Source organism: Podarcis erhardii, assembly GCF_964252035.2.
Source record: "Podarcis erhardii genome assembly, chromosome: 5".
NCBI lineage: Eukaryota > Metazoa > Chordata > Lepidosauria > Squamata > Lacertidae > Podarcis > Podarcis erhardii.
This window is the reverse complement of record NC_138509.1, coordinates 70786972-70804411: the sequence shown is the minus strand read 5'-3', so window position 1 is coordinate 70804411 and position 17440 is coordinate 70786972. Positions and strand designations below refer to the sequence as shown.

Genomic DNA, 17440 nt, shown 5'->3' with positions numbered 1-17440 from the left:
ACACCTTGGCAATTCCACATGCCATTGAACCCAATGTGTTTTTACTTTTTTGTAATTATGGCTTTAGGCGTGACCCCTGGAGTGTAACCCCCACATAAATTGTGAGCTTATGGTGCAACAGTATTGGGGGGGGGGACTGACCACAATTTCACCATCGCTCCTTTAGGACTGGGGCAGATAACAGTGAAATCTAAAGCCAAAAAATGGCAATCCTACTTTATGTTTTCAGGGCACTCCTCAACAGGCTTACTCAGAAGTAACTGTTGCTGAGTTCAAGTAGATTCCCTAGTAAATGTGCTTAGAATTGCAGCATTACTAGGGGGGAGTAACAGGCCACAGTTCAGTGGTAAAGCACCTGCGTTGCATGCATGTGGTCATAGGTTCAGTCCCCAGCAACTTCCCGAAAGGCTGAAGTTCCCTGATTGAAATTGTAGAAATGTGCTGTCAGCATAGGCAATACTGAACCAGATGGAGCAATAGTATTACTTACTCCATGAAATCAATAGGGCTGTAGACTCAGCTGCAGAGCATCTGCTTTGTGTGCAGAAGGTTCCAGGTTCAATCTCTGGTGTCTTCAGGTAGGGCTGGTATTGTTATCTTTGGAACCCTGGGGAGCTATTGTCAGTGTTGACAGTACTGAGCTGGTTGGATCAATGTTCTGACTTGGTATATGGCAGATTCCCATGTTCCTTACAAACAAATCAAAATACTATCATGTTATAGCTTTGGGAATTCTGTTTGGGAATTGTGTTCCCCCAAATTAGAGAATTGGGGACCATCCTGCTCAATGTGGAAAAATCAGAATGAGAGTGTCCCCAACAGAGGGCTGTTCACTCTCTGCTTGAAGACCCCCAGTGAGGGAGTTAGTCCAATTTTTCTACAGAAAAGTTTTACATAGGAAAGAAAGAAAGAAAGAAAGAAAGAAAGAAAGGTGTGTGTGTGTGTGTTGCAGCATGGTAAACCAGCACAGACATAACAATTAAGACTTGTTCTTTGGGCTATGGATGAGATTTCTTGGTTATTTGACACTGTGGCTCTCATTGTTAGGAGATCAATCAAGGGTGGAATAAGGAACAGAAAATGCTGAGACATGTTTCAGTCTTATGACTTTAATGCTACACTGATTGGTACCATTGCAAACATATCCATCTCACAAAATAGTAGAAGCAAAGACCAAAGTTTGCACTCGTCCATCAAACTTGTTCTAATACATTTTAAAGATTTGAATTTTCTGTGCCCAGCAGTTGTCTGGCAAATGCTTCCTGCTGCAGGAGAGGAGAAATAAACTCTTCAGTGCTGTTGTCTCCATACATGGTGTGAAATGGGTGTAATGTGAAAGAAAGGCTGAGAGATATGCTGGTATTTTTTTTGGGGGGGGAGCAGCAAGCATGGTAAGAGAAGCAGACTGGCTTATGAGGGTTGTTATCTTGACATTGCAGGCTGGGCTGGAACTGAAGCTGAGTGGCATATGACGACCGTATAATGCAAGGTAAATGCAATGTCACCTGTTGTTAATATCCTCATGTGGCAGGTTGGAAGAACGTTTAAAACCACTTTCTATTAAAGAGCCAGGGCTAGCCCTACCTTTAAGAGGAGTAGCTGGTGATTTGGGGGTGGGTGAGAGAGTGGTGGCAAGTGGCTGGCCCTGTGCTTTCTAAGCTATCTTGCTGTCCTCAGGAGCCTGCTGCCCTGTCACCAATGCCGACATAAGCATCAAATGCCAGTTCAATCAGTTTCTATATGTAGAAATACGTCTGTGCGCAAGTGCACCTTCTCGTTCTTCACTTTGAACATCAAATTGTACAGTGGTACCTCGGGTTAAGAACTTAATTCGTTCTAGAGGTCTGTTCTTAACCTGAAACTGTTCTTAACCTGAAGCAACACTTTAGCTAATGGGACCTCCTGCTGCCGCTGCTGCACAATTTCTGCTCTCATCCTGAAGCAAAGTTCTTAACCTGAGGTAATATTTCTGGGATAGTGGAGCCTGTAACCTGAAGTGTATGTAACCCGAGGTACCACTGTATTGATTTGGCCCTGGGGCTGAGACTGAAGGTGGCTGACAGCAGCTGTCATATAAAAGTTTTTAAAACTGTTGCTGGTTGAAAGAGAACATTTGAGATGCAGGATTCTGCTGCAAATTCCAGCAGGACATAGACACTAGAACAAAAAAATAAAAAGTTGTCCAGTAGCACCTTAGAGACCAACTAAGTTTGTTCTGAATAGAAGCTTTTGTGTGCATGCACACTTCTTCAGATACGAAAGCTTATACCCAGAACAAACTTAGTTGAGCTCTAAAGTGCTACTGGACCATTTTTTAATTTATTTTGACTGCGTCAGACCAACACGGCTACCTGCCTGAAACCAGAACAAATATAACAGGATATAGAGACGTTTCACTTGAATTCAGTTTGCTAACTGTATCCATATGCTCAGGCTGCACACCTGTGGCCACTTGCTTGGGAGTAAGCCCCGCTGAACTCGATGGGGCTTCCTTCCTAACAGACATGCCTAGGACCGCACGCTGTCAGTCATCTGTATCCATCCCACAACCACGATGAAAACACACTGGGGTACAAAGGCAGTTAATGCATAAAGTTCAGCCAAAAGCAAAACACAGCAAAGTTAAAACAAAACAAATTCCTTCCAGTAGCACCTTAAAGACCAACTAAGTCAGTTCTTGGTATGAGCTTTCGTGTGCATGCACACTTCTTCAGATGCATGCACACGAAAGCTCATACCAAGAACTGACTTAGTTGGTCTTTAAGGTGCTACTGGAAGGAATTTGTTTTGTTTTGACTATGGCAGACCAACACGGCTACCTATCTGTAACTGGAACAGCAAAGTTAAATTAACAACTCCCTCGCAGCTCTCTGCTCCGCAGCCAGCACGCAGCTAAATGCAGATCCGGTTCGTTCTATACATTTGCACGCAGAGACAGACACGTTGCCTCACTTGCAGGCGGCGGAACTAAATGAGTCCGGAAGCCGAAGTGGGGGGGGGGGGCTGCCAATTCACTTCCAACCCTCCATAGGTCTATGGGCAGAGCGTGTTGCTGATGCAAACGTTATTTAGTTGTCTGCATCTTGCCTGATCAAAGGTCACCCAAACAGCAGGCGAATTCCCATCTGCTGATGGAGGTGTCGCGATAATGATCTAGCCCCTCGACTATCTTCATGACAGCCCATGTATGCGCTTGGATGAGCCGGGCGAGCTGGGAGGAATCGGAGCGCCGCGGAGCGGATCAGGCACTGATTTAGACAGCGCTCGTTAAAGAAGGCCCGACCCGGCGAAAGGGCTTTGCTTGCAGGGGCGCGCTTGGCGCACGCGCAGTGAGGTGCTCTTGCCCCGTCGTCTCGTCTGCCGACCATGCCGACTGTCAGCGTGAAGCGGGATTTGCTTTTCCAAGCGCTGGGCAGGAGCTACAGTAAGTGCGGAACGGCGGGGGCCGAGGGTGGTGGTGGTGGTTCTCGCGCCAGCGGGGTTTGGGCATCCCTCGACGTCGAGGGAATCTAGGGAGACGAGCTGGGGGAAATGTGTCCAGGATCAGGCCTTGAGAGGCTGCTGGGGGTCCCTGGCAGGGAAAGGGAAAGCAGGGAAAGGACAGGCTCCTGCAGGTCTGTCGGTTGGTGTGGGGTCTGGAGAAGGGAGAGGCTGGGTCCTGGTGGGTGGGTTGTGCGCGTGCCCCAGTCAGCTGCCCAGAGTGGCTGGGGTGTAAATAATATATATATATATATATATATATATATATATATATATATATATAAATTATTATTATTAATTTGTTAAGATGCCTTTAGCTTCGGGTCAGACTGAAATCGCAGGCGTGCCTCTACCTTTCGTAGAAGGAATGAAAGAGATTTGGTTCATTCATTCCACAGCCAAAGGACGGAAGCATTGAATTCCTGGACTGGATCTGTTCCATAGCTGTCAACGTTTCCCTTTTTTTAAGGGAAATTCCCTTAATACGAATAGGATTCCTCTCAAGAAAAGGGAAAAGTTGACAGCTATGATCTGTTCATGCAACTGTAGGAATTGGGAAAAGCAAAAGGCGTCTTGCCCAGCCCTTGTTCTCGTAGAATCATAGAACTATAGAGTTGGAATGGTCCCTGAGGGTCATCCAGTCCAGCCCCTTGCATTGCAAGCAGGCTCAACACCAGGGGTACTTTCCCCATCTTCTTATTTTGAGGTACCAGTGGTTGAAAATCACAGCTGTACATACTTGGCAGTAGGTCGTAGCTTCATGTGCCTTTTGTTGTTGTTTTAGATTCAGATTTGTTTATGGTAGCTGTGGGCTTTCCCATTCTATAATAGAAACTGCACAGGTAGTAAATGTAATTAGCACAATGAAGAGGGAAAGAGGTATAATATAGAGTGTGAAAAGGGCTAGATGAGGAACACAAATGGGAGGTTATATGTAACTGATAAGCATACTTGTCAACTGGCAATTAGTAACCATATGTTAAATTACTATGCTAGGAAGCACAAAGAGAGATACTATAGCAAGTTGCAAAATGATATGTATAGATTACGTATAGATACCTTCAATGTTTTAAGGTAGGAGTGGGAAGTTAGATACTTTGCAGAACTGGAGTTATTAATATACTTTCTGGCCCCTTCTGCAACCGAGCAGGTGAAATCAGTTACCCTTTTCAAGGACTGAACCATTTTGACTTACTGTAAATATTAGCACATGCCAGAATTAATGAAACAAATTCCTTTCCAGCGGATGAAGAATTTGATGAACTATGCTTTGAGTTTGGATTGGAACTTGATGAAATTGTAAGTAATTATTTTTATTAACATATCTACTTGCAAAGACATTTAATTTATGTCATTTGTTGTGTAATCCATCCTACAAAACTTTATTCCTGAATATTTAGGACCCTCTTCAATGAACAGCCTACTAGTATAGTGAAACTATACTTTTAGTACTTTTTATTCCATATAATATTTCCTAAGTTCAGGCTGTAGTTGAACTTGATTATAGTAAGTTAATAACTAAAAGTTCCTCCAAATGGTGAGGTCTGAAAAACCAGTCTGTACAGTATTATTCTTTTGCTGTCAAACTTAATAGTGTGTTAATGAGTAATGACTGCAATTAGTTGTCAGTAGAATTTATAGACTTCTTTTTTTAAAAAGGTCTTTGGCTTGTCACTGTTATGTAGTTGCTTCACTATACAAATTTTGCTAAAAATATAGTTGTAACATATTTGGTATTCTGAGTAAAAGTAGTTAGGGTTGTGCTGTCAAACATTTGTATGTCTCTGGCTAGTATAGACAACCATTTCTTTTTAAAACTTCAATACAACTGTGTTTTATTAGTGATCTGCATGTTTGTATGAAAGTCACATTAACCAAACTCATTTTATTTTTCCATATATGTATTACTGATTTCAAAACAGTTTCCTGTGAATTATGCTTGTTTCATTTCAGACTTCTGAGAAGGAAATAATAAGCAAAGAGAAAGGTGGTGAAAAGGCTGAGGGTGCATCAGAAATCATTCTCTATAAAATTGATGTTCCTGCTAACCGATATGACCTTCTTTGCTTGGAAGGTCTCGTCAGAGGACTTCAGGTCTTTAAAGAAAGGTACCTTAGTATTTGGAGATGTTGCAAACCTGTTTTATTGGTTTACTAATAAGGGCTGAGGTAAAACACTTCCATTTGTTCTATTCCTGAACAGCATTTGTGTAACTAGGCTGTAGATGCTGAAGTTTCTAAAGCAAGTAAAGCATATCTACAGAGCACTCCAAATGCACTGCAATGTGTTAGGAAGCAAGAGCATTGACTTGCACACATACTCTTAAGTCCAACTCACACTATTTTCTAATGCTTTCAAGGAAAAGTTGAGTATTATTAGAAACTTGGTGATTTTACTCTGTTGTTCTATTTGTTTTATGTAACTTGTATTCGCATTCATTGGATATCTGTTTATATTTGAGCAACATTTTCCTGCAAAATAATGTGTTCATAGTAGCACCCATTATATCTTACACACATTTCCTCAGCCACTTATTGAATCCAGTAAGACTTACTCTCTAATCATAGAATGATAGAATTGTAGAGCTGGAAAAGACCCCAGGGGTCATCTAGTTCAATCCCCTGAAACGTAGGAATCTCAACTAAAGCATCCATGATGGATGGGCACCCAACCTCTGCACTTTAATACTTTCTAGCAAAAAAAGGTACCAACTGTTTCCAGTTGTGTTTAGATGCTTTAAAATATTGAATAACACTTAAAGTTTGGTTCTATTTATAATATTTAAGGCACAGACTGGTTCTTGTCCTATGTGCATGTGTATGCATAGCTGACTAGAAGGTGGCAGAAGGGAGTTCCGTATTTAGGAGTTGCATATGTTGTTTGGAGAACAACATGGATCCATGGTTCAGTGCTGTTACTTTTTTTTTTGTATATGTGTAAAAATTGTTCTTGAATGTTAATCTCAATGCTTAATATTTTAGAATTAGGGCTCCAAGATACAAGAAGATCACACCACCTAATGGTGAAATTCAAAAGCTGACCATCACTGAAGAGGTAAATAAAACACAACTACATCTCAACATAACACTTCAATGAATATTTGTCATAAGTGATGATGATGGGGCCTCTCTTTAGGAATTCTGAAGTCTATGCTTTATTGGATTTAAAGTAAAATTTGGTGTTAGCCGTACTAAGGCTTTTGGTCACCGTGTGTCTTCAGGAATATATGCATGTGAGAGGACAAATTAATCTGGATGTCATTTACTGTGAATATTGGCACAGTTTAAACCCCAAGCAAGGAGTTTGTACTGTCTCAGTGAAATGTTCCCTTGATAAAAAGCAAATGTAAAGCATCCTTGAGGGATCCCAGAACTCATTCCGTGGTTCTTTGGATTCTGGTCAATCTTTTCTTGCTCCTAGGTAGAGTTTCATGATAGAATATGGTAATTTTTTCTTTGTGGAGTCCACCCCCCAAAGTGAAAATTAATTGCAAGATATTCTGTGTTTTGGGATTGCTTTCTAGTGGCACAATAGAACCCACCCCGCTTTGTCAAATTCCCTAATCTTCGTAATGCACCCTTACACATTGCAGACTACTCAAGTCCGTCCTTATGCTGTGGCTGCAGTGCTTCGTAATATAACTCTTGACAAGAACCGCTATGATAGCCTTATTGATCTACAAGAAAAATTACATCAAAATATATGCAGGTTAGTTGGCAATAATGCATACAGTTGAACAAATTACATTGTTGTTGTTGTTTTAAATGATGAATTATCAGTCATTGGCAGCATTCACACATTGTGTAAAACCATATTTAAGCTTCACTATAATGTAAAGGCGGACACACAACAATCTTGTGTACAGTGTGCAAATCACTGCTGCTTCACTCCTCCCTTGCCATGTTTCTAGGAGCTACATCATGGTTTGGTTTGACATTAACACCCAATCCTGAGCTCACAATTTGTTTTCCTCAAGCAAGCCAGGAGCAGTAAGCCAAGAACAAATGGTTGCTACTGCTTATGGTTTGGTCAGAGAGAGAAAAAAAAAGCCATGAGCCTGGGTTCAGATACAGTGCTGCCTCACAGCAGCAAGAGTGGGGGACGAGCAACTGAATCAATCTCTTGGAAAAGTTCTGATTGAAGAAGAAGGTGGTCTTTTGTGTTTTCATTATATTTTAAAGCAATTAGCTATTTTTTAAAAAATCAAGGCTAATTGGAGAAGCTTCTTGGATAAATCTTTTTTTTAATGGTCTCTTTTGATATGCATATTATTGTGTAACATTGAAGGCTGTTTAAGACAGCTGGACCACTGAGCAGAAGTGATTTAATATTTCTATAAAGATGATTGATTGATTGATTGATTGATTTATAACCCGCCCATCTGGCTGGGTTTCCCCAGCCACTCTGGGCGGTTCCCAACCGAATATTAAAAACACAATACAGCATTAAACATTAAAAACTTCTCCAAACAGGGCTGCCTTCAGATGTCTTTTAAAAGTCAGATAGTTGCTTATTTCCTTGACATATGCTGGGAGGGCATTCCAAAGGGCAGGTGCCACTACTGAGAAGGCCCTCTGCCTGGTTCCCCTCTGTGGTATCTGTATATTTTAATGAGGAATTTCAGGAGTAGGTGGAATCTTCATTGCTAATTTGTCTTGTTTTCATTTTATAGGAAAAGATCATTGGTAGCAATTGGTACCCATGATCTTGACACAATCTCTGGCCCATTTACATACACAGCTAAGCCACCATCTGAAATTAAATTCAAACCTTTGAATCAGGACAAGGAATACAATGCTTCTGAAATCATGGATCTGTACAGGGTAGGTGACTACAAATCTATAAGATGTATCTTTAGGAAAAATGCAGGTCTAGAGACACATTGTTCACAGTCTAGAACAGGGTGGTCTGCGAGGCCTTTTTTGGCAGCACTCAGCGGCATTCAAGAAAAAAAATCTTAAAGCCTTTAAAATATATTTTTGTGTCATTCATGAAAGCACATTTATTTGTGTATTAAATTTGTTTAATAAATTAACTATATTGTTCCATGTGCATGTGTGTGTACACACACACACACACACACACACACAATATTATTTATGTATATTAATATTACATATATTGTGAGCTTTTTAATTTATGATATGGAAATTTAATCCAGTGTTTGTTGAACTACTCTTGTGGCCCACTTGGTATGAAAATTTGGACTGCCCTAATTTGGAAGATCATGCAACTAGTTCTCTGTGTACAATGAGATTTCACCCCCCCCCCCCAATTAGCTCCCCATACTACATAGGAAACCAGTTTTGGAACTGATAGGGAGTTTAAGAAAAATATGACTGAAGCAAAATACATGGAAGCACGTTACATTGGTGAACCAAACATAATGATGCTCAATTCACATTTTTTTCTCTGGAGAAACTTAAGCATATGTTTTTTCTTTTTTTTTTTTGTCCTAGGAATGAAACACATCTGTTAGAAGCAGCAGTGTTATGTTTTACGTTTGTTTAAATAATATCATGCTGCTACAACCGCAGGATGATACTGTGGGAATGTTCAGGGATGCAGGAGAGGATATATTGTTTGATTATATCCTTATCCAACTTGTGTTAACAAGTTCCACAATTTCAGCAGAGTAACATTCCCCTCTTTTAAATTTGCAGCGGGTGCGTTTTGCTCAGGTTCGCTAAAGCCTCTATAATAACTGTTCTGGTATTTTCCCCTTATTCCCTCATAAAATATAAGACACGACAGTCTTCTATAAAAGTATAAAAAGAGTTTACTCACATTCTGTTCACAATCAGATCCCAGAAGGCAGACTTAGCTTAGAAAAGTAACATACACTTGGAAACTATTCCATAAGAAGACAGTCCCTTTGTCCTCTCTTGGCTGGAAGCCAAGAGGGCATCTTTGGCTAAGCAGTTGTTGCTTCTTTGATGCATGTGGTGAAAGAGAGAGAGATGGCTGCCCTGCCCTGTGGTTTTGTCATTACCTGCACAGGTGAGGCCACACCCACCTCTAGTCACATGCAGTGGAAGTCTGTCCGAGCCCAGAAGGAAACAGGAAGTTTACCTGCTGGCTGGACAATCATTCTTCCCCATGCGCAAACATGTTCACTCTAGGAATATTGTACTTAACTGCTCCTATGTTTCACATCCCACAGATACCTTGCAGTAACTGTTTAGGAAAGAAATGTAAATATTTCTGCTTTATTTGTTTTAGACGGATAGTCATCTGAGGCATTATCTACACATTATTGAAAATGAACCCCTTTACCCAGTTATCTATGATAGGAATGGTGTTGTGCTTTCAATGCCACCGATAATTAATGGTAAGATTGTGCTTTTCTTATTTTGTGTTTATTTAGTATTGTCTATCTGCTACCTCATGACTTTCTTCTTCTGTTAGGATCTGGTGAAGTTAATTATTTTGCTTATACCAATACAGTTATGATATTACCTCTTTGCTGAAACCTGTGTTGCATAGTAACCTTTTCTGTTTTTGAGAGTGTTTTTAATCTATTCTCACGGTCTGATTCTCTCAAATCTATATTAAAAGAAGAATATTAGCTCTGTTTTAAAAGTGTAGAAATCTGAGTAAATGAAATGTAGATTGTAAATGTAACAAAGTGTTGTTCAGAAATGTACATATTACCTCAGTATGCCTGTCAGGACCAAATTGTAACTCTAATTTCAGTGTTCAGTTGAGGTGAAGTCTTTGCTGTATGGGGTAAGAAATTGGCAAGGTCTAGAAGCCTGCCCATATTTTAAATAAAAGCACTCATGCAACATCAAACAACTTCAAATGTCTGTATCTGTTTTTTCCAGGGGACCATACAAAAATAAGTCTTAACACCAGAAATGTGTTCATTGAATGTACAGCCACAGATCTTACCAAGGTAAATAAGCTTGATAAAGCAGCAAGATGCTGAACAGTATAATTCTGCTGAAAGTATTATTCTGATTTGCAAAGTAAATTGGAAATGGTTCATCTTTGAAGCTGACCTAAGCTGCTAGCATACATTAATCTCTAGAAATATATATTTGGCAAAGTCCATATGAGAGTTTAGGATGGTGTTTTACAGAGTCACCAGATCCAAGACAAATTTCCCTATGGGCTTGCTTCGCAAGACGAAAACGTCTTGCAAGTTTGTTTCCTTTGTCTTGCAAGTTTGTTTCCTTTTTCTTAAAACCGTGCATTCAGGGGGTACAGTTGCAACTTGACTTCGAGGAGCAACTCGTAGCACGCGGTGTGGTAGCCTTTTTGAGGTTTTTTGAAGACTTTGGTGATTTTTGAAGCTTTTCCAAAGTCCGTGCTTCGCAAGACGAAAAAATCGCAAGACGAAAAAACTCGCAGAACGAATTAATTTCGTCTTGCGAGGCACCACTGTAATTTTAGAGCGATAATCCACTTGATGCTTTCGTCTGCCAGCCACAGGCATCTACTCACTTCATCTTCAGGAAAATCTGTTGACTTCAACCAACGGGATTGGGTTGGGTAACTCTTTATTGCCTCACTTTTTGGGGTTGAGGGGAGCAGTTAGTTTTAAAAGGCGATACACTGCTTTAGTATCTTATTGTGAGCTAACATTGTAGTCTTGTATTTTAAATATGTACATGAAACTAAACAGTATATATATATAATCTTTCTTAAAGGCGAAGATTGTCCTTGACATCCTTGTCACAATGTTCAGTGAATACTGTCAGAAGCCATTCACGTGAGTTAACCTTTTTTTTTTTTTTTTAAAAAAATATTTTGTATTAAGTTTCTTTTCTCATAACAAATAACCAATAACATTATTAAACAAACATTTTCCAATTTTCTCCCTCCCTGTTGACTTCCCTCAACTACCATTTCTGGTTTGTTACATCAAGTGATACATTCTGCTGTTTGTATACTATAATACAGTGGTGCCCCGCAAGACGAACGCCTCGCAAGACGGAAAACCCGCTAGACGAAAGGGTTTTCCGTTTTGGAGGCACTTCGCTAAACGAATTTCTCTATGGGGTTGCTTCGCAAGACGAAAAAATATTGCGAGTTCCCGCGGTTTTCCCCCGCTTTTCCCCCCTTTTCCTAAGCGCTAAGCCGCTTATCAGCTGATCCGCTGATAAGCCGCTTCTCAGCTGATCGCTAAAAGCTGCTAGACCGCTAATAGCGCTAATCCGCTAAGCTGTCAATGGGCTTGCTTCGCAAGACGAAAAAACCGCTATACGAAGAGAATCGCGGAACGGATTCTTTTCGTCTTGCGAGGCACCACTGTATGTTTATTTAAATCCAGCCAACGAGACCATTTCTTCTTCTTGCTTTTGCAAATATATTGTAAAAGGTTCCCATTCTTTTTCAAAGTCACTATTGTCCTTTTCACGCAATTTGTCTGTTAACTTGGCTAGTTCTACATAGTTCATCAACTTTTCTTGCCATTGTGCTTTTGATGGTACTTCTCCAGTCTTCCAGTTTTGAGGTATTAAGATTCTTGCCGCTGTTGTCACGTACATAAATAGATTCCGTTTTTCTTTCAGCAATTCTTGTCCTAAAATACCTAAGAGAAAAGCTTCTGGTTTTTTAACAAATGTAATCTTAAACATTTTTAAAATTCATTATATATCATTTCCGAAAAGTTTTTAATGATTTTGCAATCCCACCACATACGATAAAATGTACCTTCCCCTTCCTTACATCTCTGACAGTTTTTTTTGTTCTGTTCTATACATTTTTGCCAGTTTTACTGGTGTAATGTACCATCTATACATCAGTTTCATGTAATTCTCTTTCAACAATATACAATTCGTAAATTTCAAATTCACTTTCCAATGTCTTATCCAGTCTTCAGATTGTATATCATGACCTAAATCCTGTGCCCATTTAATCATTACTGATTTGACTTCACATGAGTTAACCTTAGCACTTAAAACCAAAACCAAAAATGTTCATGTCTTCTGTATTCCGCATGTTGAACATTGTTTGCTTTTCCCTCCTCCAGTGTTGAAGCAGCAGAAGTAACTTACCCTAATGGAAAAAGCTACAATTTTCCAGTGAGTATTTCAGAAGTGCTTTGTTTTCATAAATGCAAACTAATAAATACACATTGATGAACCCACTTTTTGAAAGGAGTCATAAGACAGGGCGTATTTTCTCTTTCCTGGCTTGCATGTCTGCTACAGAGCACTTTGGGTATCAACTCTTGTTTGTTCCCTTGCACTTCATAAAGTTCTTTTACTGGGTAATGTTCCAACTATTTCCCCAAAACTGTCCCACTTACCATCTTCAAGTGCAGTGCCAGCCCAAGACGCTTTGCTACCTGAAGTGGAGCCTAAATATTTCCCTACAAGGGCCAGTACTTTAAAATGACCTGTTGCACCAGCCTGTGTATTCTGCCATTCCCACCCCTACCTTCATCCTGCCACCACAAGCAGCTTGCTTCACTCTGTCCAGGTAGGCTTTCTGGTCTTCCGCCAACATGCTCTGGATTGTTCTTCTGGGTGCTGAGGGGCACATAACTGCCCTGTAGGTTTTTAATTACGTATGTAGGAGAGTGATACACTTAGAGAGAAAATTGATTTCTATACTTAAAACTCCCTCTCTTCTTTGCAGGAGCTGGCTTATCGTCGGGAAAAGATAAAGCCTGAAATACTGAATAAGAAAATTGGAATTAGGTATGCTAAATCTCTTGGCTCTCTTTGAAGGGTGCACATAGTTCCATTGACAGCATTTGTGTCACATTTTTAATGCTTGTTAGGTTCATACATTTTTAGGATCTAGTGAGAATACAGAGAGGTGCTTAAACCCTAGAGATCCATATTTTATTATGATATATAACCCACTTTTTGGATATATAGTTAAATATCAAAATACAACAAAAAAATCCAACTAAAATAAAATAGTAGCAGAATGAAAATTTGTTTGGTAGAGCCACAGATGCCGTAGATACCATTTTATTTAAGCTTCAAGTCTGTTGTACATATTAATGAACTCAGTGCGTGATGCTACAGGCTAGAGAACTATCATGATGATGTTACAAAATACCACAGTGCCAACTAGTGCTCTGAATAAATGTTGCACCCACCATTCAGTAATCGTTCTCCTTGGATAGTTCTGAATGGATGTGTACTGTTGCTCCAAAGCTGTACCTTTTTATTTGTTGTTGTTGCTGCTTTATTTACATATCACCCTTTGTTAAAACAAAGGAGTGGTTGAACAACATGCATAACCTTAAAATGAGAAACACAGTCTTGATGCATCACTGAAACACAACCATACCAAACCTATATGTTGTTGTTGTTGTTTAGTCGTGTCCGACTCTTCGTGACCCCATGGACCAGAGCACGCCAAGCACTCCTGTCTTCCACTGCCTTCCGCAGTTTGGTCAGACTCATGTTTGTAGCTTTGAGAACACTGTCCAACCATCTTGTCCTCTGTTGTCCCCTTCTCCTTGTGCCCTCAATCTTTCCCAACATCAGGGTCTTTTCCAGGGAGTCTTCTCTTCTCATGAGGTGGCCAAAGTATTGGAGCCTCAGCTTCACGATCTGTCCTTCCAGTGAGCACTCAAGGCTGATTTCCTTCAGAATGGAGAGGTTTGATCTTCTTGCAGTCCATGGGACTCTCAAGAGTCTCCTCCAGCACCATAATTCAAAAGCATCAATTCTTCGGCCATCAGCCTTCTTTATGGTCCAGCTCTCACTTCCATACATCACTACCGGGAAAACCATGGCTTTAACTATACGGACTTTTGTTGGCAAGGTGATGTCTCTGCTTTTTAAGATGCTGTCTAAGTTTGCCATCACCTTTCTCCCAAGGAGCAGGCCCAAACCTATATAGCATCCCGTAAAAACATTCTAAGGTACCATGTACCATATCATGATATTCCAAAGCACTTGCTATGTGTCATGTTAGTGGAACTCATTTGGGGACAGAAATGCAAGGTATAGTTTTCCTCATCAGGAGGAGCAAAGACAAACACTTGACAATGAAGTCAAGTATGGACCCATCCAGTCGGAATCGGGGTCAAAAGGCCAGCTGGCTCGGCCCCAGCTGGAGCATCTCCCCTCAGCCTTGCCGATGCGGAGATTCATTGACCTCTGCTCCGATGTACATCAGTGACTCAAGCTTGCAGACTTGAGCACACTTTACTCAGTGTGAACTGCGCAACAGAAGAGGCTTGAGGCTGTAGGCACATACTAAACTACACATTTATTATACATAAATCAGGACAAAGAAAACATGGTATCTCTCCTTGCTGCCTTCTCGGAGAGAGACTAAAAACAAAAGCAATACAGAGCAGAAGTTCTGCTCACACAAGCAATCTGTGCTGGAATGTAAACAGACATGTGACAGGTAAAAAACCCATGTCTGCAGCAATGGGTGGAATGGAATCCCAACACATCCAACATTCTCTACTTGTATTACTGTTCCACTGAAATACTTCTTTAGCTATAGCATTGCTACCAGGAAATCTGTCACTCAGTAGTGGCTCTATTTGTGGAAGGCTTTCCCCACCCTGGCACCTTCATTATACACCTTCAGGTGCTAGGCAAAAACGTTTCTCTTCAACCAGGCCTTTGGCTGATTAACATCCTATACCCTTTTAAATGTGTTTGTGGAAGGAGGTGAGGAAGCAGGGGTATTCGTTTGTGGGGGTGGGTTTGTTCTTGTTTCTATTACAGTGGTGCCCCGCAAGACGAATCCCTCGCAAGACGAAAAACCCGCTAGACGAAAGGGTTTTCCATTTTGGAGGTGCTTCGCAAGACGAATTTCCCTATGGGCTTGCTTCGCAAGACGAAAATGTCTTGCGAGTTTTCCCGAGTTTTCCCCCCTTCCCCCCCTTTTTCTAAGCCGCTAAGCCGCTTATCTGCTAAGCCACTATAAGCCGCTAATAGCGCTAATCCGCTAATCCGCTAATGGGTTTGCTTCGCAAGACGAAAAAACCGCTAGACAAAGAGACTCGCGGAACGGATTCTTTTTGTCTTGCGAGGCACCACTGTATGTATTTTGTATTTTTATATTGTATTTTTATGTTGTGAACTACCCTGAGATCTATGGATGAAGGGCAATATTCAAATTAAATAAACAAATTAAAGGCCAATCATCTCCCATATGTCAGTGCTCGGATTCAGGGGCACATGATCTCATCCAGCCATGCAGCACCTGAAATCTTAATCTGTACAACAGGAGCTGGGAATTGGATCTGGCTATTGGGCCATGTCCTTCCTTCCCATTTCATTTGCAGGTCAAATTAGTCAACCACCTGGTGTCGCAAGGAGTCCGGTACGGTGCTTTGAAGTCCTGCTGATCAGCTGGCTGATAGTACTGAGCAGGGCTCTTGGCAGATCCCTTTAAAGACTGTCTATGGAGCTCCCCATGGGATTCCAGGGAGCTTGAAGTTGCCACCAGGATCTGCTTTCTTCTGGGATCAGCTGCACTGCTGTGTTCCCCTGACTGACAGTGAGAGCAAACCTCTCTTGTTAATGCACAATCGGGAAAACACTTTAAGGCTCGTGGTTTGGATTGGCAGCTGGCCTCAGATGTGGGTTTGGTTTGGGGGAAATGGCCTTATGGGCAAAATTGGGACCCATGCTAAGGTGTATGTCTCTGTTCTACTGAACTTCTAAAACCTTTTTGCTCCTGTGACGGCTCTCTTCCATTTTGATGACAGTGCGATGAAATTTTGAGCTGTTGGAAATACTTAGGTGTCCAGTTCTAAGGTACTTGGGAGATTGGAGATGTTATGTTGTTTTGTATCACAACATTGGTTTAGATATGGAGGGGACAACCATGTTGCCATTTGAGCCTTTAGTCATCAGATGCCATGTGCCTTTATTGTCCTTTATTGCTGGGGCTGATGGGAGCTGTTGTCCAAAATCAATGAGAAGACACCAGGATAGGGAATGCTCATTAATTGTATCCAAATATGTGCTGTCTGTCGCAAAGCAGCCTATTCCTATTTTAGGCTGGTTGACCATCTGTCAGGGATATTGAAGTTGCATAGTACCTTTCAACACTGAAAGTACCGTACAACACCATAATTATACACTGCTGCACTGCACCATACAACCCCTGATCTCTTGCCCTCAAGAAGTAAAAAGAAAATATATACCAGATAATATAATTCTAGCAGGAGCTTCAGTCAGGAACAGGCACTAGTCATCTTTTACTTAGGCTTCACTTTATTGGATGAAACCAGTCTGTTTGAGATCTGGGACATTTTAATTACTTCACACTTTCTCTTGGGTGCAACTTTTCAAACTCCTATTTGTGTGCTTCCTCTCATAAGTGTGAGAGGATAAATGTTGGTGCAAGTTGAGGGGGTAACAATATTTGCTTGAAATGCCAATGCGGGTGTTTGAAAATTATAAGCCAGGTTTTTTTATTTTTATTTTTAAAAGAAAATTGAAAGGTCTTAAGGACTTGTTCAACACCAAGTATCATAAGGTTTGCTATTGTGCAGCAAAATACTACTATTTTATCTCCTGGATTGATTTGTGAGACTTGGCATTTTTTTTAGCTTGATCACTGTGAAAATGAAAGGCAGTGGCTTCAGAATGAAACCATGTGATATTTTCCTTTAAAAATTACTCTTGCTTATGTTTTAGTGAGACTCCATCAAACCTTGCAAAGCTGCTCACCAGGATGTGTTTGAAGTCACACGTCATAGCGAATGGGAACAATATAGAGGTTGAAATCCCTCCTACCAGAGCTGACATTATCCATGCATGTGATATCATAGAAGACGCAGCAATAGCGTATGGCTATAATAACATTCAGATGACTATTCCGAAAACATACACCATAGCTAATCAAGTAAGATTGCACCCTTAAGTAAACAGTCTGTATTGTCAGTTTAAAGGCTAGAAGTATGCCAGAAGGGTTCTTAGAAGAAAACTGCGCCTAAGAATTAAAACAATATTCTGTCATGTCTTCTAGCAATGGGAGTTTACTGTAGCAGGGATACAAAACAGATGCCCAA

General features: G+C 40.7%; 1 protein-coding gene across 1 annotated transcript in view; it reads left to right on the top strand.

Annotated features, from left to right (window-relative positions):
• The first annotated feature begins 3273 nt into the window (after window positions 1-3273).
• The window catches only part of FARSB (phenylalanyl-tRNA synthetase subunit beta), a 28718-nt gene continuing 14551 nt past the window's right edge, over window positions 3274-17440 (top strand). The window contains exons 1-12 of the mRNA XM_081861582.1: window positions 3274-3424; window positions 4724-4779; window positions 5434-5588; window positions 6462-6534; window positions 7073-7188; window positions 8153-8303; window positions 9703-9811; window positions 10308-10378; window positions 11136-11197; window positions 12461-12512; window positions 13072-13133; window positions 17067-17274. Coding sequence (XP_081717708.1) covers window positions 3367-3424; window positions 4724-4779; window positions 5434-5588; window positions 6462-6534; window positions 7073-7188; window positions 8153-8303; window positions 9703-9811; window positions 10308-10378; window positions 11136-11197; window positions 12461-12512; window positions 13072-13133; window positions 17067-17274 — 1173 coding nt within the window. The 5' untranslated portion in view covers window positions 3274-3366. The remainder of the gene's footprint in view (window positions 3425-4723; window positions 4780-5433; window positions 5589-6461; window positions 6535-7072; window positions 7189-8152; window positions 8304-9702; window positions 9812-10307; window positions 10379-11135; window positions 11198-12460; window positions 12513-13071; window positions 13134-17066; window positions 17275-17440) is intronic.